The sequence below is a fragment of the Ochotona curzoniae genome, unplaced genomic scaffold, assembly GCF_017591425.1.
Source record: "Ochotona curzoniae isolate NIBS_2020 unplaced genomic scaffold, NIBS_Ocur_1.0 contig_517, whole genome shotgun sequence".
Classification (NCBI taxonomy): domain Eukaryota; kingdom Metazoa; phylum Chordata; class Mammalia; order Lagomorpha; family Ochotonidae; genus Ochotona; species Ochotona curzoniae.
The window spans coordinates 272,078-299,342 of NW_024466454.1; the positions used below are offsets into that span (position 1 = coordinate 272,078).

The window sequence follows — 27,265 nt, forward strand, 5'->3', positions numbered from 1 at the left end:
TTTTTTTTATTATTATTTTTTTATATTGGAAAGGCGGATATACAGAGAGGAGAGACAGAGAGGAAGATCTTCCGTCCGATGATTCACTCCCCAAGTGAGCCGCAACGGCCAATGTTATGCCGATCCAAAGCCAGGAGCCTCTTCCAGGTCTCCCACGCGGGTGCAGGGTCCCAAAGCTTTGGGCCGTCCTCGACCGCTTTCCCGGGCCACAGGCAGGGAGCTGGAAGGGAAGCGGGGCTGCTGGATTAGAACCAGCGCCCATATGGGATCCCGGGCATGCAAGACGAGGACCTTAACCACTTGCGCCACTGCGCCGGGCCCGAAAAATATTTTTATATATAAAATTTTTTGCAGGGAAAAAGTTATGATTAACAGTAAGTTGTCAAAAGTTTACTGAGTAAATGCAAAAGATTTGTAATAGTGCTTTTAAAAATAATTTCTCGGTCCCAGTACAGTAGCCTAGTGGCTAAAGTCCTTGCCTTGTATGCCTGGGATCCCTTATGGGCACTGTTGGTTCATATTCTGGCTGCCTCACTTCCCATCCAGCTCCCTGCTTGTGGCCTGGGAAAGCAGTTGAGGACTGCCCAAAGCCTTGGGACCCTGTATCCACATGGCAGATCTGGAAGAAGCTTCTGGCTCCTGGCTTCTGATCAGCTCAACTCCAGCTGTTGTGGCCACTTGAGGAATGAACCAGGGGATGGAAGATCTTCTCTGTCTCTTCTTCTCTCTGTAAAATCTAACTTTCCAGTAAAAATAAATGTATCTTAAAAAAAAAATTTCTCAAAATATCTCAAAGCTTAGTATATTATTTCAATTATAAAAAAATTGCTTGTGACCTTTTTCTGAGAAACATGTTTTCTGCAGTGCCATGTACTTCTTTAAAGCTTCTTTCTAAAATTATGTGTTCTAATCTGTTCTTCAGAATTCTGTCTTAACAGTTGGCATGGATATCCTCAGTGCTTAACAGCCAGCTCTGGGACAGTATTGTAGTACAGTATCCCTTATAGATAGCATAGTGCTTGAACTATATGTACTAACGACTGGCAGTTGTGTTTGTCATTATAGCCTTAAAAGTAATTTTGGGGGAAAAGATATTCCAAAATTCTAGTGACCAGGTTGCTACTGCCACATCATCCTAATGCCACATGGGGAAGGCTGAGGACATGGAGCTCATGTTCTTTTTTCTCCTTTTTTTCTTGCCTTCTTCCTCGCAGTGAAAGAGTTATAACACACTGCACTGCACTTCTCTAGTCTCAGCAGTCTGGGCTGAAATGATTGGAAGGAAGCTGACTTTTATACAGCCTTCCATACTAACCCCGACAATTTAGGTATAGATGAGTTCTGTTTGCTTTAAAAATTCTTTGGTTTCCCTGGGCAAAATTACAAAGCAGGCGTGTATTCATCTACTTGGAGTGTAGACTTGCTGTGGGCTTAATCCATAGCAGTTGATTTCCTCACAGTTTTGTTGTCCCAGATTAAGGTACTAGTGGTTCTTGGTGATGGCTCCTTTCTCAGATTGCAAATGACTACCCTCTCCTTGTATACTCACATGATAGTGCAAGTGCAGACTCTGCTTTTGTCTCTGCCTCTCAGGACACTTCTATAGGATCAAAGCTGTACCTTTATAACTTCATCTAACCATAATTACTTTTTGACCCGGTCTGTCTCCAAACATAGTAACATTAGGACGTGGGGTTGAACATAAAAATTGGAGGGAATACAAATATTCATTTATTTTGTAGCAAAGCGCAAACCTGTGTTTGAAATTTTCTTCTCATTTTGATTCTCCTACTTTCTGCATTTCTATACTCTTTTTTTCTAAGTCTTTGTTTCCTTTGTAAGACTAAAATGTTTTTGCCAGGCCTTACAAATTGTGTCCATCAAACTTCCCACTCTGTTAAGACTTCTTTTCCCAACTGAGTGAAAATTTGATTGTTTAAATGGGCCTGACCCTAAATTCTACTATTTAATAGGAAATAAGTTTCCAGTAGTTGTCACCTCTGGCTTTGTTATAAATGAATAAGATAAAAATCATCTTCTCAACATTGTAAGAACCATCTTCTGTCTAGTAGTTGCTAAATTAATCTTTGATCCAACAAGGTTCAAGAAAACCAAGTGTCATTTCTTGTACTAAAGTTTTTTGTTGGGAAGAAATGTATTTTAACAAGCCTTTGGCCTGTAGAACAAAGGGAATTCCTGACAAAGAGAGTTGGCCTCCTCATTAAAGGAACAGAAGTGTTCTTATTATGTTAAAAAAAAGTAAGCATGTCTTCATGAGTGTTTTTTGGTAACAAGCCCTCTGATTATTCCATAGGCTGATTGAATCAAGCTTGGGGAGCATCGCCACAAAGTTTAATTTCTTCATTCACAACCTTGCTCAGCTACGTTTTTCCGGTGTTCCTTCTAACGATGAGCCCATCCTTTCATTTTCACCAAAAACATACTCCTTCCGACAAGATGGTCGAATCAAGGAAGTCTCTGTCTTTACATATCATAAGAAATACAACCCAGATAAACATTACGTAAGTTTGATTTCAATATTTGTAGACCATTGATGTAATTACATTACTGTTACCCTTTGTGCTTCCCTCTGCCCAAAAGTTCTAAGCATTTGGCAGTGGGCATTTGGCTTAGTGGCTAAAACACCCACATCCCACCCATACCTGAGTGTCTGGCTTCAGTACCTACCCCGGCTTTTCACTTTGTCTTCCTACTAATGCAGACTGAGGGATTTAGCACTAATGATTCAAATGATTGGGTCCCTGCCACCATATAGCAGACCTGAATTAACTTAATGGCAGCTGGTGAGTGAGTGAAACAGCTCACAGGAGCTTTCCCTGTCACTCACTCCCTCTTCCTCTCAAATACGTAAATATATTCTTAAAGCTCCAAGCATTCTTTCTACTCAGGCTTGTTTCATAAAAAGGGTGATTGAAAAGTATGCAAATATAATTGGAACATCTCTAGTTTTTAAATATATGTGTTTGTTTGTAAACTTGCTTTGTACTGAGAACTAAATGATATTCTTCTCAGAGGTAAGGTTATACAAGTATTGCTACTCTGTTTTTCTCAGTCTTTTATCTTTAATTTTTTCTTAATTGAGAGGTTAAAACTTGCTTCTAACAAATTCAGCCAATAAAGAAGTATACTGAAGTAAAAAGTGTGTATCTTCTGTTCTGCTCTCTGGTAAAGTACTATCCTCACAGTTTTAGAACCGAATTGTGACTATACCTTCCTGTCCTTGAGAGTGGGACACCATCAGTTTTGCTGTTGTTTTTCACCCTAGTGCTGATAGTTTTGTTGGGTAATACTTTATAGCACTGTCCATTTTAAAAGTAGTAATCTTTCTGTATTTTATCTTAATGCCATTTTACTAAGTGGATCATTCTTTCCCTAATGGCTTATAATGCTGCCTTCACATATATACTAAGTTTATACATATCTGAGCTTTCTGGATTTCTAAAGGTAATGTATGAATCTATATACCTGTATATTGTATTTCAAGTACTGTAACTTCATAATAGATTTTCAGTAAAATAAGTTTTCAGTACATTTTTTGCCTTTGTCCTTTTTGAAATTAGTATTTTCATTAGAAATACACTACAAATGGAAAGAGCATTTATTGTATGAACTTCCACTTTCAAGTTTTCTATCTCATCGATGATTATCATCATGCTTAGACTGTAGTTACATGAGCTATAAATTTCATGACTTTTATATTTACTATTTCCAATTGCTGACATGTTACCAATTTTAAAAATACTTGGAGAGGAACTTTCTTTTCTATTAGGAAAGGGGAATTTATTATAAATGTAATGCATTTGGGTATGTGATTTCTTTTCAGATTTATGTAGTCCGAATTTTGAGGGAAGGACAGCTTGAACCATCATTTGTCTTCCGGACATTTGACGAGTTTCAGGAGCTACATAATAAGCTCAGTATTATTTTTCCACTTTGGAAGTTACCAGGGTATGTACCCATCAATTGTTAATCCTTTTTTTGTAGGAAATGTTTATAAATATGGATGAAAACCTTGTATTAACACAAAGATTCTATGGACCACATCTGACTTATTTCCTTTGTATCATAAGGACCTAATGCAGAACTAGACATAGTCAAGGAATTGTAATTCTTGTTGAGTGAATAGGCAATGAGTATCTGTTCAAGATATTAAAATATGAGATTTGCCAGACTTGTAGATTTATTTGACTTTGTAATCTTCTGTACCAAAGTAACTAACACAAGATAAATTATAATCTTTGTTTTTAAAAGTCAGATGCTAAATGGTTACAGAAATCATGAGAGCCCATCTGATCTCTGATATAAAAAACTGAAGCAACCATTGAAACTGTTCATTAAAATCTTAGTGCTTACTTTTGTATCTGGTATCCTTTGGGAACTCTCAATTTTAATGCAACTCAGTGAACAATAAATTTCCTGGGTCAAATGATTCATGTTCTTTACAGTCTGGGTTTCACAAGTCAGCTGAGGCAAAGCATGATAGTATGTTTCTGTATGTAGTCCTCATCTTTTTCATTGCCACTACTGTAAGTGGAGTTGAAGTTACTCTTCCAGGCCTCGTGTTATCTGTTATTGGTAGGTTTTACTGGTATCTATGGATGATTAAGTGATAATTTTTGTAGATAACAGATCTGGTAAAATATTTTCACAAATATAGAAATTGAGAATAATAGAAAATAAGTAATAAGCACAGGAAATGTATAACATTCATATTTTGGCCTATAGCTCATAAAGGTTTAATTAGTAATTGAACAGTTTTATCACATGTACTTTGAAGAGAAATCACAGAATTGATTTATAATAGTTTAAGATTTCTCTCTTTAAGTATGTATAAGCAAAAGTGTATCCTAAGTATGCATTGTACTTGATGCTTCAAGATGAAGTGATTTAAATCCCATGTTTTTGTTCTGTAGTTTTCCTAATAGGATGGTTCTGGGAAGAACACACATAAAAGATGTAGCAGCCAAAAGGAAGATTGAATTAAACAGTTATTTACAGAGTTTGATGAGTGCTTCAGCGGATGTGGCAGAGGTGAGCTTCCTAAATAAGAAATAATAACATACTGTGCTTCTTGTGCTACACAAGGTTTCATGAATCTTTTTTTTCTCTTCAATCCTAGTGTGACCTTGTTTGTACTTTTTTCCACCCTTTACTTCGTGATGAGAAAGCTGAAGGAATAGCTAGGTCGGCAGGTGAGCTTGTCTTTTTTTTGTCATGATGTGTAAATTGGTATCTTCTCAGTGAGAATGTAGTAGTGACAGTGATCTTACTTTGCTGCAGTGAAAATAGGAACATACGACGGTGCTTCAAAAATGAATGAAAAACAGAATTAAAAGATGGTGCTCGCTTCGGCAGCATATATATTAACATTGGAATGATAATATATGCATTTTCTGTGAACTTTTTGAAGACCTCCCCAAGCCAATCAATTTCTAGATGAATTTAACTTCCCTATAGAAGTAAAAATCAGTTGCCTGTGAGGTTCTTTGCTTCCCCCCACCTTGCCTCATGCACTATCCCAGGAAGTAAATGCTTTTTGTTACTGCTCAGACAGAATAAACAAGAAAATATTTTTGTTTTCAGATGCTGGTCCCTTCAGTCCCACTCCAGGGCAAATAGGAGGAGCAGTGAAATTATCTGTCTCTTACCGAAATGGTACACTTTTCATCATGGTGATGCACATCAAAGATCTTGTGAGTGATCACAAACAGGGTTGATTGTAGAATAAGCCTATACTTACGTAGGAAGCATTACTGTTAAGGATTGCTTTTCTTTATAGGTTACTGAAGATGGGGCTGATCCAAATCCATATGTCAAAACATACCTACTTCCAGATACTCATAAAACTTCCAAACGTAAAACCAAAATTTCACGGAAAACAAGGAATCCAACATTCAATGAAATGGTATGTTAAAATCGTTTCTAGTAAGTTTTTTTTCCTAATTTTTTTTTTGATTTGTTTATTTTTATTGGAAAGTCAGATTTACAGAAAGATCTTCCATCCACTGGTTTACTCCCCAAGTGGCTGCAAGAGCTGGATCTGTGCCAATTCAAATCCAGGAGCTTCTTCTGGGTCTCCAGTGCTTTCCCAGGCAACAAGCAGTGTTCCGGTCAACTTAGCCGGTAGCATGGACACGGCGAGGGTCAGGGAGTCAGACACCGACAGGAGACCAGTAGTGGTGGAAGAGATCTCTCTTGGCCTCCCTTTATTCAGCCATATATATACCTTTCCCCCAAGCCTCTAGCAGAACAATAGGATGCTAATGAGTCTGACAGACAAGGTCAGACAAGGTCTTTCTTTTTTGCAAGATCATTTTATTACAATATCTTACCTCACTTTCTTCCTTTCTCATTTTAGCTAGCTATTTTCATCTTAAGTTTTACTGCCATGTAATTTCTGGTTCTTTATTTTTATCCAATGATTGCATCTATTTTTGTGCATCTCTGTCAGACATTAAAAGGAACTATAAAGCCGTCTAACACACTTATAATACAGAACGCACTTCAGAAGTATTTAAGCAAATTCCATCATCGTGACTGATGTCTCATTATAGTCACTCTTTGGTTAATATTTTCACCTGTATTTCACTTAAAATATTCCAAGAAACCAACAAACTTTAATTTATAATTAATTACTTCTTTCTTCCTTTCTTGTAGCTTGTGTACAGTGGGTACAGCAAAGAAACCCTCAGACAGAGGGAACTTCAACTAAGTGTACTCAGTGCAGAATCTCTGCGGGAGAACTTTTTCTTAGGTGGAGTAACCCTGCCTCTGAAAGACTTCAACTTGAGCAAAGAGACAGTCAAGTGGTATCAGCTGACTGCAGCAACTTACTTATAAACTGGTGAATTTCTGAGCTTTGGAAGCAAGAATAATTATCAACTTGTGTGTCCATGCACACACACTGGTGAACTCTGTATAGTATTTTTATACTTGAGCACAAATTATAAATACTTGCTGAATTATAACATATTTGTTGGACCAACAGTCACATAACTAATTTTTATGAGTTTCTGAAAGCCATTGCTGTCTAAAAGTCATTATATTGAATGCTGTAAACCCTACATGTAATATGTAATAGTAAGTCCTCAAAGGGACTTCCAGATCATACCATGTCAGTTTCGCCACCTCGTTGTGTTGTTTCCCATACAGACATAGCCTGTTTGTTTTCCTGGATGCACCTTCTACAGCCTTTACCACTGTGTATGCTCACAAACACCAAAGATGCAGAATGTTACCATAAAATGCAGCTGCTAGTCACAGGGCTGAAAAGCAAAGCACAAGTAGATCACTATCTTAAGAACTACTATGGAGTTTGTAGACCTAGGGAAAAAAATACACTGTTTTTCTACTCATTGTTAAAGCCTTCTCCAGAATAAGTGCCAATCACTAAAGTTGTAAATAATGGTGCCTTACTTTATATGCTTCCCTGGCACTTCATTCTGATTTCTTTCCTGACTAAAGAAGTAGTTCTCACTCGTTTTCAGTGAAATTACGTACTAATGTTTTCCCCACAAAATGATCATTTTTCTACTTGTGATGTGTGATTTACTTTAGTCATTTTTGTTGCCCCATGACTAAATGAGATTCATTGATACAGTTGTATACTAATTTCCATCATTCCATTATAATCCTACATTTATTCCCAGACATGTGAACTGCAATTTGGTCACACCACCTCTATATATCTATATACATCACTCCCTATATAAACAAATGCAAGTTCTTCAGCCATGTGCCCTTTTTCCCGTTTGCTACAAAAACTCCTGAAGTAGAGAAGACTTCATAGGAGGCTCAGGATAAGGATTCTAAACTCCAAACCTCTATAATAGTTCATCTTTGAAACTGTCTTACATTTATAAACATTGTCCATTCATATGGATTGTTGTTTTCCATACTATGATATGAAATCAGAGGACAGGATTAAAATTATTCAATAGTAACCATTAAAAATAAGATTTGTTTTAGTTTTTCAATGTCAGACATGATTTTGTTTAAATATAGGTGTATATATAGTAATTTTCATGGTTAGAATAAAAATTCAGATATTTTTTAAATGGTAATAGAGATCACAGCAATCTGGTTGCTGTAAGAAAACCAACAAAATATGCATTGAAAGGTACCATGAGAGAAAGGACAATCTCCAGTTCAACTGCCCAGAATAGATTTTTTTTTTTTTTTTAACAAACTGTGCAAGGGTTTGATGTTAATGGTGATACTTGCAAAGCCGAAATGAGAGTGAGGATCTATCAGTGCAATGGCTTAAAGGCAAAAAAAATGAAAAAACTTGAATTTTTTTGGTGCCTAACACTAATGGTCCATTTGTAGGAAAACCTATGAGTAGGATATATTAATGTCTGTTTTTTTTATGTTGAAATGTGTTGTCTAATAAGTTAATTAAAATATATATCAAAGCTCCACTCTTTGCTTTTTCCACATACAGTTAACTCTTGTTAAAATGTCTGAGCAGCTTTGCAAATGTAATATAGCACTAGAAATTTTCACTGAAGCTTTTGAAATCTAACTCCATTCCATGAGTTGTCAGCCACTGTAAAAAAAAAAAGAGAAGTGTACTGTCTTGGTGTAAGGTCATGATTAATTGGACTCAACATGGACTGCCTTTTCGCAGTCTGTTACAATAGTGTCTTTTCATACAATTAGAGCCTAGACTATGTGAAATCACTTTTTAGTTACAGGAAACCTGGAATCATATCTAAGAGTATATATTAAGACTAATGCTGTATAGTTAACAAGAGGTCAGAATAAGTGGTAATATTTCTCTTTATTTAATTCATTTTGTGCCTTCTTTGGTCATTAAAATATCCATACATTTGTCTTACATGTACCTTAATATAAATTATTCCTTTGTGAAATGCTGGTCTGCAGCCCAAACCAAAAAAAAAACAAAAAAAAAAAAAACAAAGGAGGGCAGCCTCTTTGCACTACCACTGCTACTCAAACAATTTTAAATGCCTGAATTTTCAAACATTTTTTTAAAGGCTTAAGGTTAAGCAAACTAAAAAAAAAAAAATTTAATAAGCAAACTGGCCAAGACACTAATTTTTTGTGTATGATCACAATATTTTATTCTTCTCTTTATTGAGTGAAAATAATTATGTTACATATAAATTCTCTACCAGAAGCTTTCTCCTTCCCAGTGTTTAAGGGTTTGAAGATAATGGTTCACTCCCAAGGACCTATTGTTTTCTCTGCTGAGGAACTCAGTGTAGACCTGGCACTGGTGTCTCTCACTCCCTTTTTATGAATTTGTAGATAGCTGAAGGTTCACAGACCATTGGTTATGTACAGTGAGGCTTCAAAACATTCGTGGGAAAATGGAATTAAAAAGTAATGCACATTTTCTTTGAATGTTTTGAAGCCCCCTCACATTCTTTCTTCAAATTAAAGATGTATAAAAGTTTCCTGTATCTTGCCTTAAATGTGTTAACTATTATTTCTAGAATTCAAGTGTTGTGTTTTTAAAAAGAATATCCTCACTTTCGTTAGACTTCAGATCCAGAAGGCTGACGCCCCACTACCCTAATCCATAGATGAAACTCACATGCTGTTTGACTAGCAGTGCAAATATGAACTAGTCTCATCTATAAGAACCAAATACTTTAATTATATTAAGATAGTGCATAAAGATGTATAGTATTTTTATTAATACTTTAAATATATTAAGTGGATTGAATGTGACTTTATAACTGTACTATGATTGTATTAAAATATTTCTGGAATAAAGAAACTCTTCTATCATTTCTTTCATTGTTGAAATAATTTTTGGCTCCAAAGTATAATGTGAATTTAATATTATTGTTCCTTGCATATCACTCAGGCATTTATTCAGTCTAATTATTCCTAAATTTCAGAATTAGCCTGTCAATCCTAAAAATGCCACATAGAGAGCCTGGTTTGTGAAGCTCAGGGAGCCTGGTTCTGTGAAGGTCTGCAATGCTGCCACTCTGCTTCATCCCCAGCAGCTTTTTAGATGTGAAATGTTTTTGTGAATACAGTCCCTGGCCTTGGGTATTTTACTTAAATAATCAGTACAGCAACGAACAGCCACATCACAGACCTGTGTAAAGAAATGTTTGGCGTTGCTGGTATCCTATATGGGCACCAGTTCGTGTCCTGACTACTTATTTTCCAATCCAGCTCCCTGCTTATGGCCTTGGAAGGCAGTGGAGGATGGCCTAAGGCGTTGGGACCGGACCCTCCTACATGGGAGACCTAGAAGAAGTTCCTGGCTCTGGATTGCCTCAGCTCTGACCGAACCTTCATCCTAGAAAGTGAGCATGAGGTTGTGCTTCTCTGATCCTAGGATGACATGCAAAAGGATGCAAAAATCATGGAATATCAATTACAACCAGTTCTTGCAATGAAAAACTGAATTCCCGTCAGACAGATTTTAAAGAAAAAAATCTTTATTGCATCCTTAGTCGTTAAAAACCTTATTCCGCAAATTTCAAACATAGAAAATCAGACAATATAATTAACTCCACGAATGAACAACTTATCACAAAGCTTCAGTGATTATTAGCTAAGACTGACCTCATCAGATCATTTTAAATAAAATCTATTTTTAAATCTAGGATTCTTAAATCTGTGGGTCAAGAACCTTCAGTTCTTAATATTTGGTAGCCTTTGTTTTGTTTTTTTTTATTTGAGAGGCAGAGTTAGAGAAATCTGTACACTGGTTTACTCCCCATATAGCTGCAATGGTCAGGACTGGGCTGGACTGAAATGAGGAGCTTCAACCTGGTATTCCACATGCGAATAGGAGCCCAAGGATCTTGTACCATTTTGTGCAACTTCCCCAGGCACCGTAGCAGGGAATTGCTTGGGGCGTGGCACTCAGGATTCCAGCTCCGTGGGCAGCAACTTTACCTCCTGTGTCACAGCACTGGTCCCTCTACTAGCTTCAAATGCTGTATTTGCTGCATTCTACTTTTCTTTTGGAACTCAACAAATGTATATTAGGCCTTCCCAATTTTATCAATATCTTTGGCTTCTCTCCACCTTTCCTTATTTTCTTTTTCCAATGTCTACTGTATTCTCAGTCATTAGCTGTGACAGCTTTTCCAATGTACTTCTTTTGTTTAGCTTTTTAATCCATCAAGTTTTAAATTTTAGCTATCTGATGTAGCACAGCCAGTGATTCCACCATCTGCATTCCATGTGGGAGCTGGCTTCCCACACTGGGAGACCCAGCTGAAGTGGCTCCTGTTGGCTGGCGTCAGCCTGGCTCAGCCTTGGCCCTTGAGACAGTCTGGGGAGTGAACCAGCAGGTGGAAGATCTGTTTTGCCCTCTCTCAGTAACTGTGCCTTTCCAATAAATTAAAAAGGTAAAGATTACACACACAATGGAGGGGAAAGACATTTGAAAATAGTACATCTGATTAGGATCTAGTAATCAAAATATATGATGAACTCTTACAACTCAACAATAAGGCAACCCAATTTTAAAATGGTCAGAGGATTTTAAAATGTTTCTCCAAAATAAACATTCTCCAAATACATATATGTTCAACATTAATCCTTAAGGAAATACAAAGTCATGACTTCACACTGGCTAAGTCGGCTAAAATGAAACAAGGAAGCACTGGCGAGGACGTGAAGGAATTTGTTTTTTGTTGTTGGTGGTGGTGATTTTTTTTTTAAGATTTATTTATTTATTGGAAAGTCAGATATACAGAGAGGAGGAGAGACAGAGAGGAAGAGCTTCCATCCGATGATTCTCTCCCCAAGTGGCCGCAATGGCCAAAGCTGTGCCTGAGGTCTACTTCTGGGTCTCCCTCGCAGCCGCAGGGTCTTCTTTCCCAGGCTGGATTAGAACCGGCGCCCATTCGGGATCCCGGCATATGTGCAAGGCAAAGACTTCAGCCGCTAGGCTATCACGCAGGACTGGCCTTGGCAATCTTGCTCCCCAAACCCTCTCTTGTCGGTAACGTACTGCTTGTGACCAGGGCCACCAAGGTCTAGTTCAAACTCCCTGACGGAGTCTTCACCATCAGAGACCTCTGGTCTGAGAGATCCGGGCTTACAAACAAATGGAAGAACTAGCGGGGCTGCAGCCACAACCATTACCTTCAGTTGTTGCACTAGTAAGACGATGGTGGTAGTGCGGACTCGATGCAGGGTGAGGAAAGCTGAGCGATCGAATGCTGAGGTAAAGCGCGGCACTGGCGAATGAATGAACACTCCTATGCCGCTGCTTTGTAATTCCACCGGCTTACCGCAAGTCCACTCCGGGCCCAGGATTCGAACCCGTGTCCGAGTGGCAGTCCCGCCTGTGTGGAGGGAACTTTGATGGGAGGCTGCAGTCACACCCGCTTTCCCGCTCTCGCCCGGGACCAGCTCGAACGCCGGGCACGCCGGGAACGACTGAGGGAAATGCCTCCTCCCCGCAAGGCATGTCGGGATATGTAGTCTCGCGAGCGCAGTGGCCTGCTGCGCAGCGGAGCTCCACCTCCTGCGTGTGAGGTCACTTCCTGCGTACCGGGTGGCTTCTCGCGGCGTTTCCTGTCTCGCTCTCTCTCTGCTGCCTGTCCGCCGCCATCATGGGTCGCATGCACGCTCCCGGGTGAGCTCGGGCTGCTGGGCCGGGTGCCTGGGCTGCTGCTGCGGGGGTCGGGACGGGAGGAAAGCGGGTCAAGGGAGGAGGTGCTGAGCCGTGGGGACCCGGGCCGCCATCTCACCCGCTGTATCTGTTGTAGGAAGGGCCTGTCCCAGTCGGCACTGCCCTATCGCCGCAGCGTCCCCACCGTAAGTAGCACGCGGGGGCCGGGCGGGGCCGGGGCTGCTGTGCTCGCCCGCCGTCCCCTTCTTCTCAACCCCCAGGACCCCTCTGCTCTTTTCCGTAGTGGCTGAAGCTGACGTCCGACGACGTGAAGGAGCAGATTTACAAACTGGCCAAGAAGGGCCTGACTCCCTCCCAGATCGGTGAGCGCGCGCGGGGGGCGGCGGTGGGGAACAGGTAGAATTTTCCAAAGATGGCAGTAAGCCCTGGCTGCGTGGCCTCCCACGCGAGCACCTAACGCCGTGCACGCAGTGGGTCCCACTTCTCTACCCCCGGTTTGCACTGGAGGCCACAGGTGTCCCCCTTGCCCGGTGGCACAGCTGGTAAGTGTAGCTGTAGGGTTTGTTCCTACACGACGTGAAGCACCCTCAGCCGCATACTGTGTGCGCCTCAACTCCGCGAGGCGCTCTATCAGGGCAGGTCTGCCTGCTGCGTGCTCTTGAGGATGCCTGGCGGTTTTGTTGTTGTTGTTTCATAAGGCATAAAATGCCTGTCCTTTTAAAGCTTGTGGTGTGATGGAGGTGTGACAAAATAATTAAAATAGTGAGAATTTATTTGAGGGTTAAAGGGAGGAACATGCCGGGTTTAACAAGAGTGGTAGAAATTCCTCAGGCTTAGTTTTGCTAACAGAACAAGGGTAAATGCAGGGCTCCGGTTGCTGAGGTCAGCTGTATTGGGCATGCTCACTGTGATGATCGTCTTCCAACATTCGCAGTTTCCACCAGAAAGATTCTCCTTAGTGTTGGGCAAACCTTCCTTGGATGTCTGAGTGAGCAGTCTCGTGCAGGTTTCTGATGCACAGAAAGCCCTCCCATTGGGGAGTCGTGGCATGCTGTGCTGCAGCCTTTTTCGCGCTGGAAGGTCACACAACACGTCTCTTTCAGGTGTGATCCTGAGGGATTCCCACGGTGTCGCTCAGGTGCGTTTCGTGACAGGCAATAAGATCTTGAGGATCCTGAAGTCCAAAGGCCTGGCTCCTGATCTCCCTGAGGATCTGTATCATTTAATTAAGAAAGCCGTTGCTGTGCGGAAGCACCTGGAGCGGAACAGAAAGGTGAGAAGCAGAAATAACTGCTGGGACCAACTGTAGTTGCTGGGACAAGTTCCTAACAGGAGTGGATCTTTGCTGTTAATTCCCCCCACCCAGTGCAGGCTACCCAGTTGCTTAGACACGTGATCGCATTTTCCGGGGGTGTTTCTTTTCCAGCCCATTCCCATCAAGTCTTTGCAGAGAAGCCTCATATTCCCCCCACATTCATCTAAGCAACCCTCTCATTCTGCTCCAGAATGTTGGCTAATGTTTCATTAGAATAAGTGCTCTGTGGCCCTCCCATTTCCTTCCTCAGTAGCTGTTTGGTAGTCGTTTGTATGGAATGGTTTTTCTTAAATTGTTTCACAATTATCTTTAGGATAAGGATGCCAAGTTCCGTCTGATTCTGATAGAGAGCCGCATTCACCGATTGGCTCGATACTACAAGACTAAGCGGGTCCTCCCTCCCAATTGGAAATAGTAAGTATACCTTTTTGTCAGGGGCTCCAGGAATTGGCCAGATAGTAGGTACTAACTCAAAGGACTTATCAGTAAATATTTTACACTCTAAGCTTGGCCATAGCAGGGGGAAAGCAGCCATGAATGCATAATCAAATGGTCCGGCCTGCAACAAGCTCTCACTTCCTTTGGATCAAGAGTGAAGGTTCACTTCTGATCTTTGCTTCCAGATGTTAGCTTGGTGTGGGTTTTTGCCTGAATTGCTCTCTGGTGATTGAGGCGCAGTTAATCAGAAAGGTTTTTCCCAGCGTTGGCCAGTTCTTGCTTGACACAGTGTGCTGCGCACAATAAAGTTGATTGACTCCACCACTTGATGCTCTTCCCCCTGTAGTTGGTTTAATTTAGCCATCTCTGAATAGCTTCCTTAGCAGGCAGGTTGTGTGAATGAATGGATACTGATGAACAGTGTTAATCCTGATTTCCTCACACCCCTCCCCCCCCCCTTTTTTTTTCCTTTTCAGTGAGTCATCCACAGCATCTGCCCTGGTGGCATAAATTTGACTCTGTATTCAAGCAATAAAATCATTGTTTGAAAAAAATGTTGGTTTGTGGGATTTTTTTCCTTGTTTAAAAAAAAGTATAATATGTGTTGGTGATGGATGTGTGTTTTGGATTTTTTGATGGGGAATTCATGTGCTTTCATAAGAAGTGGTAATATACGGTATTAATTTTCAACTTTTTACTGCCCCTAAGCTAGTTTAAACCGCATAACCTGATTGATGGTTCCTGTGCACAGAGGTGTTTTAAAGATAAAATTTTACTCGGTTTCACAGAAAATTTTTCTTTTTAAAATTTCACAGAAAACTTACTAGGAAAAAGTGTGCACTCATTTTGAGGGCAGCATTATAGAAAGCACACTTCATTTGCTAACTTCCTCCAGATGGCTACAGCTGCCAAGGCTGGTCCAAGCTAGTCCCTAGGCCATCTGATACTGACTTCCCAGATCCAGGATGCTGGAGCAGAAGTAGAATAGCCAGCCTCACACCTGTGCTCCAGTATGGGTCGCTGGCATCAGCAGCTTAACATGCATGGCCCTTCCATGAACTTGTGGAAGGAACCTTTTAAGGCCCAATGAAGCTTCAGGACAGTGTCGCTGAAAGGAGAATCTGGTACAGAGAAACCTTGGATACTGAGGAAGAGGTGACAACAGGGAACAGGAAGTGAGCACAGTTCTGTCTTGGGCCCAGAGTTCTGGAGAAACATCAGGTTCCTGGACTTTGCAGCTTATTGAAAGGTTTGTTTTATTTATGTGATGTAGAGTACCTTAGTGGTGAGTGGCTATGTGCAAGTAAGGGAAACTGAAGTAAGTGTATTACCCTAATCTTGAACATTAGATAACTTGAAATGGAGAATTCCTTAACTTTTGATTTCTTTGGGCTAGGACCAAGAACTGGGAGCTAGGTATCCACACATGAGTGACAGGGAACCAATTACTTAATCACCCCTGCCTCTTGGGTACCCATTAGCAAAAGCATGTTAACTGAACTGGAGATGGGAAGTGAAATCTGGGAATATAGAGAATGCAGTTGTGTAGTAAGCCCTGGTTGGTTTCAGATTTTTTTTTAGTACTTTATTTGACATAAGCAATTTCCTTAAATTAAGCCTTATTTATTAGAAAGTCAGAGAGGAAGATCTTCCGTCCAATGATTTATTCCCCAAGTGACTACAACAGCCAGAGCTGAACCAATCGAAAGTCGGGAGCTTCTGGGTCTTCCACTCGGGTGCAGGTTCCCAAGGCTTTGGGCCATCCTTAATTGCTTTCCCAGGCCACAAGCCGGGAGCTGGATGGGAAGTGGGGCCGCTGGGACATGAACCAGTGTCTGTAAGGGATCCCAGGACAGGTAGGGCTGGTACTCGAGCTGCTGGGCTTGGGAAGGTTGATTACAGAGAAGAAAGATATCTTCTATCCACTATTTCATTCAAGTGGTCACAACTAGTCTGAAGCCAGGAGCTTCTTCCAGGCTTCCCAGTAGTGTAGGGTCCCAAGTCTTTGTACCATATTCTCTACTATTCCAGGCCACAAGCCAGGGACTTGGATGAGAAGAACATTTGGGACACAAACTGGTGCCCATATGGGTACTGGTGCTTGTAGGATGTGGAGTTAGCCAGTTGAACTATTACGCTTCATCCTAAATCAGTATTGTGTATTTCTGGCTCTGTGACAGGTTGATGAAGTTCCATAGTTGCCATCCTGTAAGATACATGTTAAAAAGTTAATGATTACCTTATTTTCCCATTTGTTTATTAAAGCTGACTTACTATTATGTTTAATGAGATCTGAATTTAATCAGGAGATCTTTCATTTTCTCCACAGGAGAGAAATATATCTGTGCTCATGCAAGTTTGACCAATGTCTTTTGTGCCCACCATGGTGCACTGTAACAACTGAATTAGCTAAATGAGGACTCAACCTAGCTATTTCCATATGGGATTCAGGCCATTTAAATTGCTAGAATAAATGTGGCATAATATTTTTTATTGCTCATAAACTCTTCAGCTTCTATTTGGAAGTAAATGCCATAAGCTTGTGTTTGATTTGTATCCTTGTTACATAGTCATGGTTATCTGGTACATACTGGTCCTTCATAAATACATAAAAGCACATAAAACGGCAGACCAAAGCAGAAAACCCAGAAGCTTGAGTCTCCCCCATGGTTGGCAGGAGCCCAGTACGTAAGCCATCTGCTATCTCCCACAGTGTGCATTAACCATAATGTGCCATAATGCCTGCCCCTGTTAATTTTTCTTCCTCTAAAATGAAAGAATTCTTTTTTTAGAAAAAAGATTATTTATTTATTACAAAGTCGGATATACACAGAGGAAAACCCTCTGTCTGGTGATTCACTCCCCAAGTGAGCGCAACAGCCGGCTGGTGCTGTGGCAATCCAAAGCCAGGAACCAGGAGCTTCTTCTGTGTCTTCCACGTGGGTGCAGGGTCCCAAGGCTTTGGACCATCCTCCACTGCTTTCCCAGGCCACAAGCAGGGAGCTGGATGGGAAGTGGAGCTACCGGGATTAGAACCGGCATCCATATGGGATCCTGGCGCGTTCAAGGCAAGGACTTTAGCCACTAGGCCATGGTGCCGGGTCCCTAAAATGAAAGAATTCTTATCTACTGGTTTTCTCCCTAACAATAGCCAGGGCTAGGCCAGCGAAATCCAGGAGCCAGGAACACTGTCCAGGCCTCCTACAGGAGTGACAGGAACCCACACTTGGGCCTTCATGTGCTGTCTCCAGGTATGTTGCTAGGCAGCTGAATAGGAAGTGTGGAGCAGCTGGGACTCAAACCAGACACTGCAGTAGGAGTGTGGGTGTCCCAGCGATTTAGCCACATGTGCCACAATACCAGTTCCCATGAAAGGCTAAGCAGTATATAGAAAGAGCTCTTGATTTGCCAGTTCCGGGATCCATCCAGGTAATCTAAATATGCAGGCCATCTGCTGCTGCCCTGTGTGCAGTAGCAGGGAAGTGAATCCAGCGTAGTCGCTGGGACTTAAACCAGTGCTCCAGTAGGGGAGTCCAGGGTTGCTGGCGGGAGCGTAACTTGATGCAGCAACGACACCTAGCCTCCTATTTGTAATTGGTAGCTTGTTTCTCTTGGTGCTATTCTCCATCCAGGACCTCTCACCCGTGGCTCCACGTGAGACAGGTTTCTCTGGAGAACCACACTTGGAAGGCTTTGCACTCGCCAGCAGTGTGGGGTTCTTGCACCCCCATGGCCAGTGTCCCTCTTTCCTTGGTGACACTCTAGTGTCTTCCCTTGAACCTCGCTGCTTCTGTGTTTAAATCATTTATACATCTAGAACAAATATTATCTGATGCCCAGAGCTAGGTGTGAACTGGTCTCCACTTCCCTTCTTGGATCTCCATAATACCTGAATTTTTTATTCCAGGCTCAGCTTTTGATCTTGGTAGCCCAGTTCCCCCAGATGGCTCCATATTTGTGAAATGGCAATTCATTCTTGAGCCAGAAGCCCTTTTCTACTTTTTTCTAACATCACGTCTCTCCCTGATCACCAAATCTTCTTGCACCACTTCACATTAACACTGTTGTATAAGTCATCTTGCCCTGGCTATTATTAAGAGCCTCACTGCTGTCTTGCTGGACTCTACCCCCAGGTCTTCTCCATACCCAGTAACCCAGAGTGATCTTTTAAAAATGCAAATCATCTTGGCCCACATTCTCAGGAACCCCCAGTGGCTTCCCAACTCAGAAAAATCTAAAAATCCTTACCGTGGGTGGGCATTGTGGTTTAATGGTTAAACCACTGCTTGGGACTCCTGCATTCCAGATGAGTTATCAGTTTAAGTCAAAGCTACTTCACTTTTTTTTTTTTTAATTATTTTTAAGATACTTATTTGAAAGGCAGATTTGCAGAGAGGAGACAGGGAGAAGTGTTTTATCTGCTGCTTCACTCCCCAAGTGGTTGGAGTTGGGCTGCTTCAAAACCAGGAGCCTGGGCTGTTCTGGTTCCTCTCGTAGAGGGGTCCAACCACTTGGGCCCTTTTGCTGCTTACACAGGTTTATTAGGGAGCTAGACAGGAGTGGAACGTCTGTGACAAATTAGCCTTGTGGGATACTGGCACCACAGGCACTAGGCGCAGGCAGAGACCTAGCCTATTTTGCCACAGCACTAGTCTATCTTTTTTTTTTTTTTTTAAGATTTATTTATTTTTATTGCAGGTAAAAGATATACAGAGAGGAGGAGAGACAGAAAGATCTTCCATTCGATGATTCACTCCCCAGGTGACCACAATGGCCAGTGCTGTGCCAATCCGAAGCTAGGAGCCAGGAACTTCCTCGGGTCTCCCATGTGGATGTAGGGTCCCAAGGCTTTGGCCTGTCCTTGATTGCTTTCCCAGGCCACAAGCAGGGAGCTGGATGGGAAGTGGAGCTACTGGGATTAGAACTGGCGCCCATATGGGATTCTGGCACCTTCAAGGCGAGGCCTTTAGCCACTAGGCCACTGTGCCAGGCCCTCTTTTTTTTTTTTTCCTTAGATTTATTTTCTATTGGAAAAGCAGATACACAGAAGGAGATACAGAGAAAGATCTGTCCACTGGTTCACTCCCAACGGGCTGCAAAGCAGGGGCTGAGTCAGTCTGAAACCAGGAGCCTCCCCCAGGCCTCCCACATGCAAATGCAGGGTCCCAAGACCCTGGGCCATCCTCTACCACCTTCCCAGGCCACAGGCAGGGAGTTGAATAGGAAGTGGAGCAGCTGGGACACAGACTGGTGTCCACTGAGGATACAAGGCAAGGATTCAGGCACTGGGCCATTGCACTGAGCCCACTATGTAAGTGTCTCACTCAGCTTCTTGCTGTTGTGTCCTGGGAAGCAGCAGATGACGGCTCAAGGTCTTGGGTCCCTGACACCTGCGTGGGAGACTTGGATGGAGCTCTGGGCTCCTGGCTTCAGTCTGCCCTGGTGCTAGCTGTTGCAGGTTTTTGGAGAGTCAAACAATACATAGATTTTCTCTTTGCCACTCTATTTTTCATAGATGAAAAAATTGCAAAGTAAATTTACCATGCTGTACAAGGAAGTACCAGGAAATTAGGTGGGAATAATCAAAGAAGTTGAAGAGTTCACCAGTGGGACAGTTTTTGTATGAATTATTGAGCACCACAGAACTTACTATGTGCAGGTCCTTGGGAACCATGCAACTTCTGGGCTGAGGAGTGCAGGGCTTAGTTCCCACAGCTGCTAGGGCCACCTGGCAAGCTGAGGCCCTCATCTGAAGCTCCTCCTGGATTGTGCTGTTTTGCCAGTGCCTTCCATTAGCCACATTTCAGAAAGTCAGAGGCAGGCCCAGCACAGTAACCTAGTGGCTAAAGTCCTTACCTTACACATATCAGGATCCCATATGGGCACCAATTCTAATCCTTGCAGCCCCACTTCCCATCCAGCTCCCTGCTTGAGGCCTGGGAAAACATTCAAGAACAGCCCAAGGCCTTGGGACCCTGCACCTGCGTGGGAGACCCAGAGGAAGAGGCTCTGGGCTTCGGATTGGCACAGCTCTGGCCATTGCTGCTGCAATGTGTGAATCAATGGATGGAAGATCTTTATCTCTCCTCCTCTCTGTATATCTGACTTTGCAATGAAAATAAATAAATAAATAAGCTAGAGGCCAAAGGACTTTGGTGCAATCTTTAAGCACCTATTGCAGCAAGGTGCTAAGCGGACCTGGAGGGACACATGGGAAGTCCCCATAAAGAACCCCTGTGCGCTGGCCTCCAGCAGCCCCTCTTCCTCTCCTACCCTTCCAAGTCACCTGCAGCTTTCCATACAAACTTGTTAGAGCCTTCTCCCTACCCAGAAGACTCTTGTACTAGATGTCTGTGTAGCTGGCACCTTCAGTTAGGTTCCCCCAGGCAGGATTAGGTTCCTAATCTTGCTGTTTTCAGAGGACTTAGCGCCTCCTGGTGCTTTGATTTTTTTTTCCCCCCATCTACTGGTTTACTCCCCCAGTTGCCTACTGTAATGGCTGTTTGGGGCTTAGCCTTCAGTTTGGGCCTTTCATCTATATGGCAGGGAAGAAAAACACTTGAGCCATCATTTGCTACCTGCCAGGTGCATCTGCAGGAAGATGGATCAGATATGGAGGGAGGACTTGGTCTCAGGCACACCAGTGTGGGACAAGGCATCCAAAGCTATGGCTTTGATCCACTGTCACTCACCCCTAACCACTGCTTTAATTTTTTATATTTGTTCTACAGGGTGTTCAGTGAACTGTTTCCATTACAAAGTCACCTTGTAGTTTTCTTGAATTTCCTGTATTTGCTTTCTGCAGCTCATTCGTTGTGTATTAGGTTTTCTGAATTGAGCCTCTAAATTTCTCGTGTTCTACTACCAGCTCTTCATTTCTTTCTGAGAAGCTTCAACTTTTTTTTTAAAGATTTATTTTTTATTATTATTTTTTTATCATTGGAAAGGCAGATATACAGAGAGGAGAGACAGAGGAAGATCTTCCGTCCGATGATTCACTCCCCAAGTGAGCGCAACAGCCAATGCTATGCCGATCCGAAGCCAGAAGCCTCTTCCGGGTCTCCCACGCAGGTTCCCAAAGCTTCGGGCCTTCCACGACTGCTTTCCTGGGCCACAGGCAGGGAGCTGGAAGGGAAGCGGGGCTGCTGGGATTAGAACCGGCGCCCATATGGGATCCCGGGCGTGCAAGGCGAGGACCTTTAACCACTTGCGCCACCGCGCCAGGCCTGAAGCTTCAACTTTTTTTTTTTTTTTAAATTGCTGTTTTGTGAGATTCATTTTATTTGATTTTTTTTTTAAGATTTATTTTTATTATTTTTTCATTGGAAAGGCGGATATACAGAGAGGAGAGACAGAGAGGAAGATCTTCCGTCCGATGATTCACTCCCCAAGTGAGCGCAACGGGTTGATACTATGCTGGTCCGAAGCCAGGAGCCTCTTCCGGGTCTCCCACGCGGGTGCAGGTTCCCAAAGCTTTGGGCTGTCCTCGACTGCTTTCCCGGGCCACAGGCAGGGAGCTGGAAGGGAAGCGGGGCTGCTGGATTAGAAACGGTGCCCATATGGGATCCCGGGCGTGCAAGGCGAGGACCTTTAACCACTTGTGCCACCGCGCCGGGCCCGCTCTGAGTCTTTTTGTTTGTCTTTTCATTTAGAAGTTGTTCTTGGGACGGTTTGGTGACAGTTCCAGGGGGATATGATTGGAGATTTGCTTGATTGTATACAGGTGCAGTTCCTCTCCTCAGCTGCTAGGTGGCAGAGTTGCTATTGCTGATGGTGCTAACATTATTTTCTGCCTAAAAATTCTTATAATTTAAAAATTACTCTCACATGTAAAAAAAGATATATGTATATATATACATATATACATACATACATACACATACATATATATTTGAAATGTGAGAGACAGAGCTCTTTTATGTGGTGGGTCATTCCTCAAATGCTGTAATAACCAAACAACCAAAGTTGAGTCACGCTAAAGCCAGAAGTCCTGACCTCCATCTGGTTCTCACATTACACCATTAAAAAAAAAATTTAGTTATTTTTATGCAAAGGCAGATTTACAGAAAAGAGAGGCAGAAAGATTTTCCATCTGCTTGTTCACTGCCCAAAAGGTATAATGGCCAGAATTGAGCTCATCTGAAGCCAAGGGCCAGAGCTGCTTCTGGGTTCCCATGTGAGTGCACAGTCCCAAGGCTTTGGGCCATCCTTGACTTCTTTCTCAGGGCACAAACAGGGAGCTGGATGGGAAGTGGAGCAACAGGTACACAAACCAGCACCCGCATGGGACCTTGGCACCTGGAGGTGGAGCTATCATGCCAGGCCTACACTCACTCTGGGATCAGCATTGTGGCACAGTAGGTAAAGCTGCTGCCTATGACATTGATGTCCCATATGAATACTGGTTTGTGTCCTGCATGGTTAGCGTCTGGTTCAGCTCCCTGCTAATGCCCAGGGAAAAGTTAGAAGCAGACAATAATCGATCTTCCATTCCCTGGTTCATTCCCTAAATGGCTGTAATAACTGAAGCCAGGAGCCAGGGTTCTTGGTCTCCCACTTGGAGGAAGGGACGCATGCCATGTGGAACATCTTTTGCTGCTTTGCCAAGGTGGAGTAGCTCAACTCGAACCAGTGCCAATATGGGATGCTGGCATTGCTTTACCTGCTGCATTACAGTGCCAGGTCCTAAAGGATGAAAAAGGAGCATGTTTTTCACTTCTGGGTGGTAGTTGTTCCTCCCTAATGGGTGTAATATGAAAGACTGTCATGGGGCTCCACATAGTGAAAGAACAGAGCCAGGAGCACAGGAACACCCAGGAAAGGCAGAAAGCAGCCCAAACACCACACAGAGGGGGAGCTGGGCTAGGGCCACTGGGGGCTGTGTCCTGAAGGGCTGGAGGTTGAGCACATGGGTATGCCAGGGGTGTGTGTACTGCCATACCTAGTGGGGAGGACTTGGGGTGGGGCAACTATTGAGGGCTGGGGGTGCAGGGTGGTCCTGCCTCACCCTGCACTAAGTTCTAGAAGCAGACAGACAAGAGAACCCTGGGGCAGCAGGGACAAGCGTTTCCAATCCCAACTGTCTGGGCGCTGGCCTATGCTTGCCTGAAGGTGGGAAAATCAGGTGTGCTGTGAGTCATTTTCTGAATGCTGCCAGCCCGCCCATCTCTTGATTTAGTAACATTCTCTAAAGTGACATCAGCCCTGGCCCTTTGCCTCTCCTCTCTCATCCATCCATTTATCATCAATCTGTCCGTCTAACCAACTGATCTACAAGTATCTACTGAGTCACATGTCAGGTGCTAGTCTAGGCTTTGGGATACAGCAGTGAGCAAACCAGATGTGGTGCCTCCCCTCACGCAGACCGCAGGGTTCTGGGGAAAGGAAGAGTTGTCGCATAACCACCATGTAAGTGTGCTGAGGGCTGAGGGGTGGTGTGCCTGCTACTGCAGTAGCCTCGATGCTCAGTGGTACAGGCATGTCCAGTGCAGCAGAGAAGACTTCCAGAGGAAGTGGCTCCTGGGCTGTTACCTGAGGAAATAAGAGAAGGGAGGAGGAGGAGAGGGCAGGATGCAGTGTCAGGGGGGCAGGTGTGGCTGAGGGAGGATGGAGAGAGCCTGCAGGTGCCAAGCCTACAGGGATGTGCAGCAGAGGAGACCCCACCTGTGGTACCCGCTTCTCACATCAGAGAGCCTGGGTTCAAACCTTGGCTCTGGTTTTGATTCCAGCTTCCTGCTAACATGCACCTGGCAAGGCAGCAAGTGATGGCTCAAATACTTGATCCTGCCAAGTGGGAGACCCAGATGGAGTTTTGGGTTCCTGACTTTGGCCTGGTCAGGCCTGCATTATTTATATGGAAGACCTTTCTGTCTCTCTACCTTTCAAATGAGAAGAGTGAAAGGAAACTGATAAAAGTTTTGAATCAGCCTCACAGTTGCACATACTCTGTTGTTGGCTGTGTGAAGAATGGAGGAAGGCACGTTGAAGGAGAACTGGGCCTTGTGAATTTGAGAGGTCAGGGATGAAGGCATGGCTGGAGTCCAAAAGAAGGGTAACTGTAGCTGGGACTAGAGAAATATCTGAAAAGTGAGTTTGTCAAGACATGGGTGGGGTTGGTTATGGGGAGTGGGAAAGAGAGGAAAGGAGACTGCCAGTTCTGTCCTGGGCCACAGGACAGGGAGGTACAGTCACTGAGGTCAGACAGTGGGAGAGGACAGCCTGGACAGCACACTGTGACGTGATTTGGGGCATGTTAAGAGTAAAGTGTCTGTAATGGGCTAGTGTTGGGGCATAGTGCGTTAAGCTGTTTCTTGGGACACCAGCATCCCACATTGAGTCCTTGCTTCTCTACTTCCAATCCAGTTTCCTGCTAATGTAACTGGGAGGCAGATGACGGTTCAAGTAATTGGATCACTGCCACACCCATGGAGACCCAGGTGAAGTTTCTGCCTCCTGACTTCAGCCTGGTGCAGATCCAGCTGTTGTGGCTATTTCAGAGTAAGCCAGAGCATGGATAGTTGATCTCTCTCTCTCAAATAAAATGGAAAATAAAGCAATCCTATCAAAATGTCAGGCTGTGCTTATATGCAACCAGTTGAGTCCTTCTGAAGGCCACCTCAGAGATTTCTGAGGCCAGGGCATAAAAGGCTTTGTTGAGTGGAACACCACAAGCAACAGGTCTTCCTGCTACGAAGGAAGCCCCCGCCTGGTGCAGGGGCTCCAGGAAACAGCCTCTGTGCAGCTACCGGACAACAGCCGGTCCCGCCACTGGACACACGAGTGAGGACATGCCATGGGCCTCCTCCCTCCAGTGGAGACCGTAGGCATTTGGGAGGAGAGACAAGCTGCCCTCGCTGTATTCTTGACCTATGCAATCCATGAGCAGTCAAATAAGCATTCTAAACGACTGTGTTTTGAAGTCACTAGATTCCCAGCAAAAGCCCCCGGGGCGTTTTGCTGAGGTGGGAGCAGATGGAGGAGCTGCGCAGTGGTGTTTGCTGCCTCTCTCCACTCCCCCCAATGCCTAGTTCCCACCTCCCCACCTTCTGCAGCTGAGCTGTGTGCAGATGGAGCTGTCTCTCCAGGCGGGACTGGAAGCCCCTGGGAGGGCACAAGGCAGAAACAGTCCTGCTTGCCTGGCATTCCCCGTGCCCAGCAGCAGCTGGGCCCGGAGACAGCAGCACTTGCTGGACACGTGCCTTTGGTCTGCTGTTTACTTCCCAGGCAGGACTGCCAGCGGTGGGAATCTCCGGCTTCTTCCCAGACACAAGCAGGGCTGGGAGGAAGTGCTGGTTGGCTCCCACGCACAGACATATGATTGGACTGTTCTGACGAATCCATCATTTTGACATTTTTGACTGAAACAGTGATTGATTGAAAATGACTGTTTGCCAGTTGCTGGATTTCCCCCCTGGATTGTTGGCTGTCTGCTTGATTCATAAGGCATTTTCCAACTCTAAGGTTTCTGTTTTTAAAAGCATTTTATCCATTTTCAGAACTTTCTAGTTAGAATTACTTTTAGCCTATTTTTTTTTTGTTATTTTTTTTATTGGAAAGGCGGATATACAGAGAGGAGAGACAGAGAGGAAGATCTTCCGTCCGATGATTCACTCCCCAAGTGAGCCGCAACGGCCGATACTATGCCGATCCAAAGCCAGGAGCCTCTTCCGGGTCTCCCACACGGGTGCAGGGTCCCAAGGCTTTGGGCCGTCCTCGACTGCTTTCCCGGGCCACAGGCAGGGAGCTGGAAGGGAAGCGGGGCTGCCGGGACTAGAACCGGCGCCCATATGGGATCCCGGGCATGCAAGGCGAGGACTTAACCACTTGCGCCACCGCGCTGGGCCCATAGCCTATTTTTTTTCCCACAAATTTTCAATATTTCTAATTGTGGAAAGTTGCAACTGCTTCCAGTTATAATTGACTAGTGGATTGATTAAATGGATTAAGATATGCAAAATATACAATGATTCCATTTTTTAAAAAAATAATTTTGGAGGCCTGTGTGGTGGCAGAGCAATCTACTCCTCTACCTGCAGGCACTGGCATTCCATATGGGCACTGGTTTGTGCCCTGACTACTCCACCTCTGATCCAGCTCCTGTTTATGGATTGAGAAGGCAGTGGAGGATGGCTCAGGTTCTTGGACCCTTGCACCCATGTGGGAGAGATGGAGAAAGATCCTGGCTCTTGGCTTCAAATCAGTTCAGCTCTGGCCATTGTGGCCATTTGGGGAGTGAAACAGTAAATGGAAGAAATGGAAGATTTCTCTCTCTCCTTCGCTCTATAAATCTACCTTTCAAATAAAAATAAGTAATTCTTTTTTTAAAAAAAAGATTTATTTATGTTTGTTGGAAAGATGGATATACAGAGAGGAGGAGAGACAGAGAGGAAGATCTTCCGTCCACTGGTTCACTCCGCAAGTGACCACAATGGCTGGAGCTGAGCCAATCCGAAGCCAGGAGCCAGGAGCTCTTCTGGGTCTCCCACACGGGTGCAAGGTACCAAAGTTTTGGGCCATCCTTGACTGCTTTCCCTGGCCACAAGCAGGGAGCTGGATGGGATGTGGGGCCACTGGGATTAGAACCGGCGCCTATATGGGATCATGGTGCGTGCAAGGATAGGACCTTCAACACTACACTATCGCACCAGGTCCAAAAAATAAGTAATTCTTGTTAAAAAAAAAAGTCATGTACAGACATACAGATTATCTCAAAAGACATCACTACTGCCTCTCTAGCAGGAGGCAGATACTAAGATTCTCCCGGAAGGCTTTTCAAACTCATATTCCCAAACTCTACGTGGTTAAGGAGACAGCTAGGGGTGGGGAGCGGGTACGGGCAACTGCACATACATTTTTATCAAAGGCTTCCCTAGCAGTCCCTTGTGCAGCTGGGATGGGGCCACTGACTT

At 43.8% G+C, this 27,265-nt stretch overlaps 2 protein-coding genes and 1 non-coding gene across 4 annotated transcripts in view; all 3 read left to right on the plus strand.

Annotated features, from left to right (window-relative positions):
- The window catches only part of PIK3C2A (phosphatidylinositol-4-phosphate 3-kinase catalytic subunit type 2 alpha), a 101,554-nt gene extending 91,785 nt beyond the window's left edge, over nucleotides 1–9,769 (plus strand). For both annotated transcript variants that reach the window (XM_040989038.1, XM_040989039.1), the window contains 7 exons: nucleotides 2,315–2,522; nucleotides 3,845–3,969; nucleotides 4,935–5,052; nucleotides 5,141–5,213; nucleotides 5,605–5,714; nucleotides 5,801–5,926; nucleotides 6,679–9,769. In XM_040989038.1, the coding sequence (XP_040844972.1) occupies nucleotides 2,315–2,522; nucleotides 3,845–3,969; nucleotides 4,935–5,052; nucleotides 5,141–5,213; nucleotides 5,605–5,714; nucleotides 5,801–5,926; nucleotides 6,679–6,861 (943 nt within the window). In that variant the 3' untranslated portion in view covers nucleotides 6,862–9,769. The remainder of the gene's footprint in view (nucleotides 1–2,314; nucleotides 2,523–3,844; nucleotides 3,970–4,934; nucleotides 5,053–5,140; nucleotides 5,214–5,604; nucleotides 5,715–5,800; nucleotides 5,927–6,678) is intronic.
- Nucleotides 9,770–12,534: 2,765 nt separating this feature from the next.
- On the plus strand, nucleotides 12,535–14,911 carry RPS13 (ribosomal protein S13). The gene is made up of 6 exons (XM_040989040.1): nucleotides 12,535–12,607; nucleotides 12,741–12,789; nucleotides 12,888–12,966; nucleotides 13,708–13,877; nucleotides 14,233–14,333; nucleotides 14,834–14,911. Exons 1-6 carry the CDS (start codon nucleotides 12,585–12,587, stop codon nucleotides 14,865–14,867), a joined length of 456 nt encoding a protein of 151 aa, XP_040844974.1. The 5' UTR covers nucleotides 12,535–12,584; the 3' UTR covers nucleotides 14,868–14,911.
- On the plus strand, nucleotides 13,507–13,596 carry LOC121162247. The gene has a single exon (XR_005884767.1). It is a non-coding gene; the product is annotated as a small nucleolar RNA SNORD14 (small nucleolar RNA).
- Nucleotides 14,912–27,265: the final 12,354 nt, after the last annotated feature.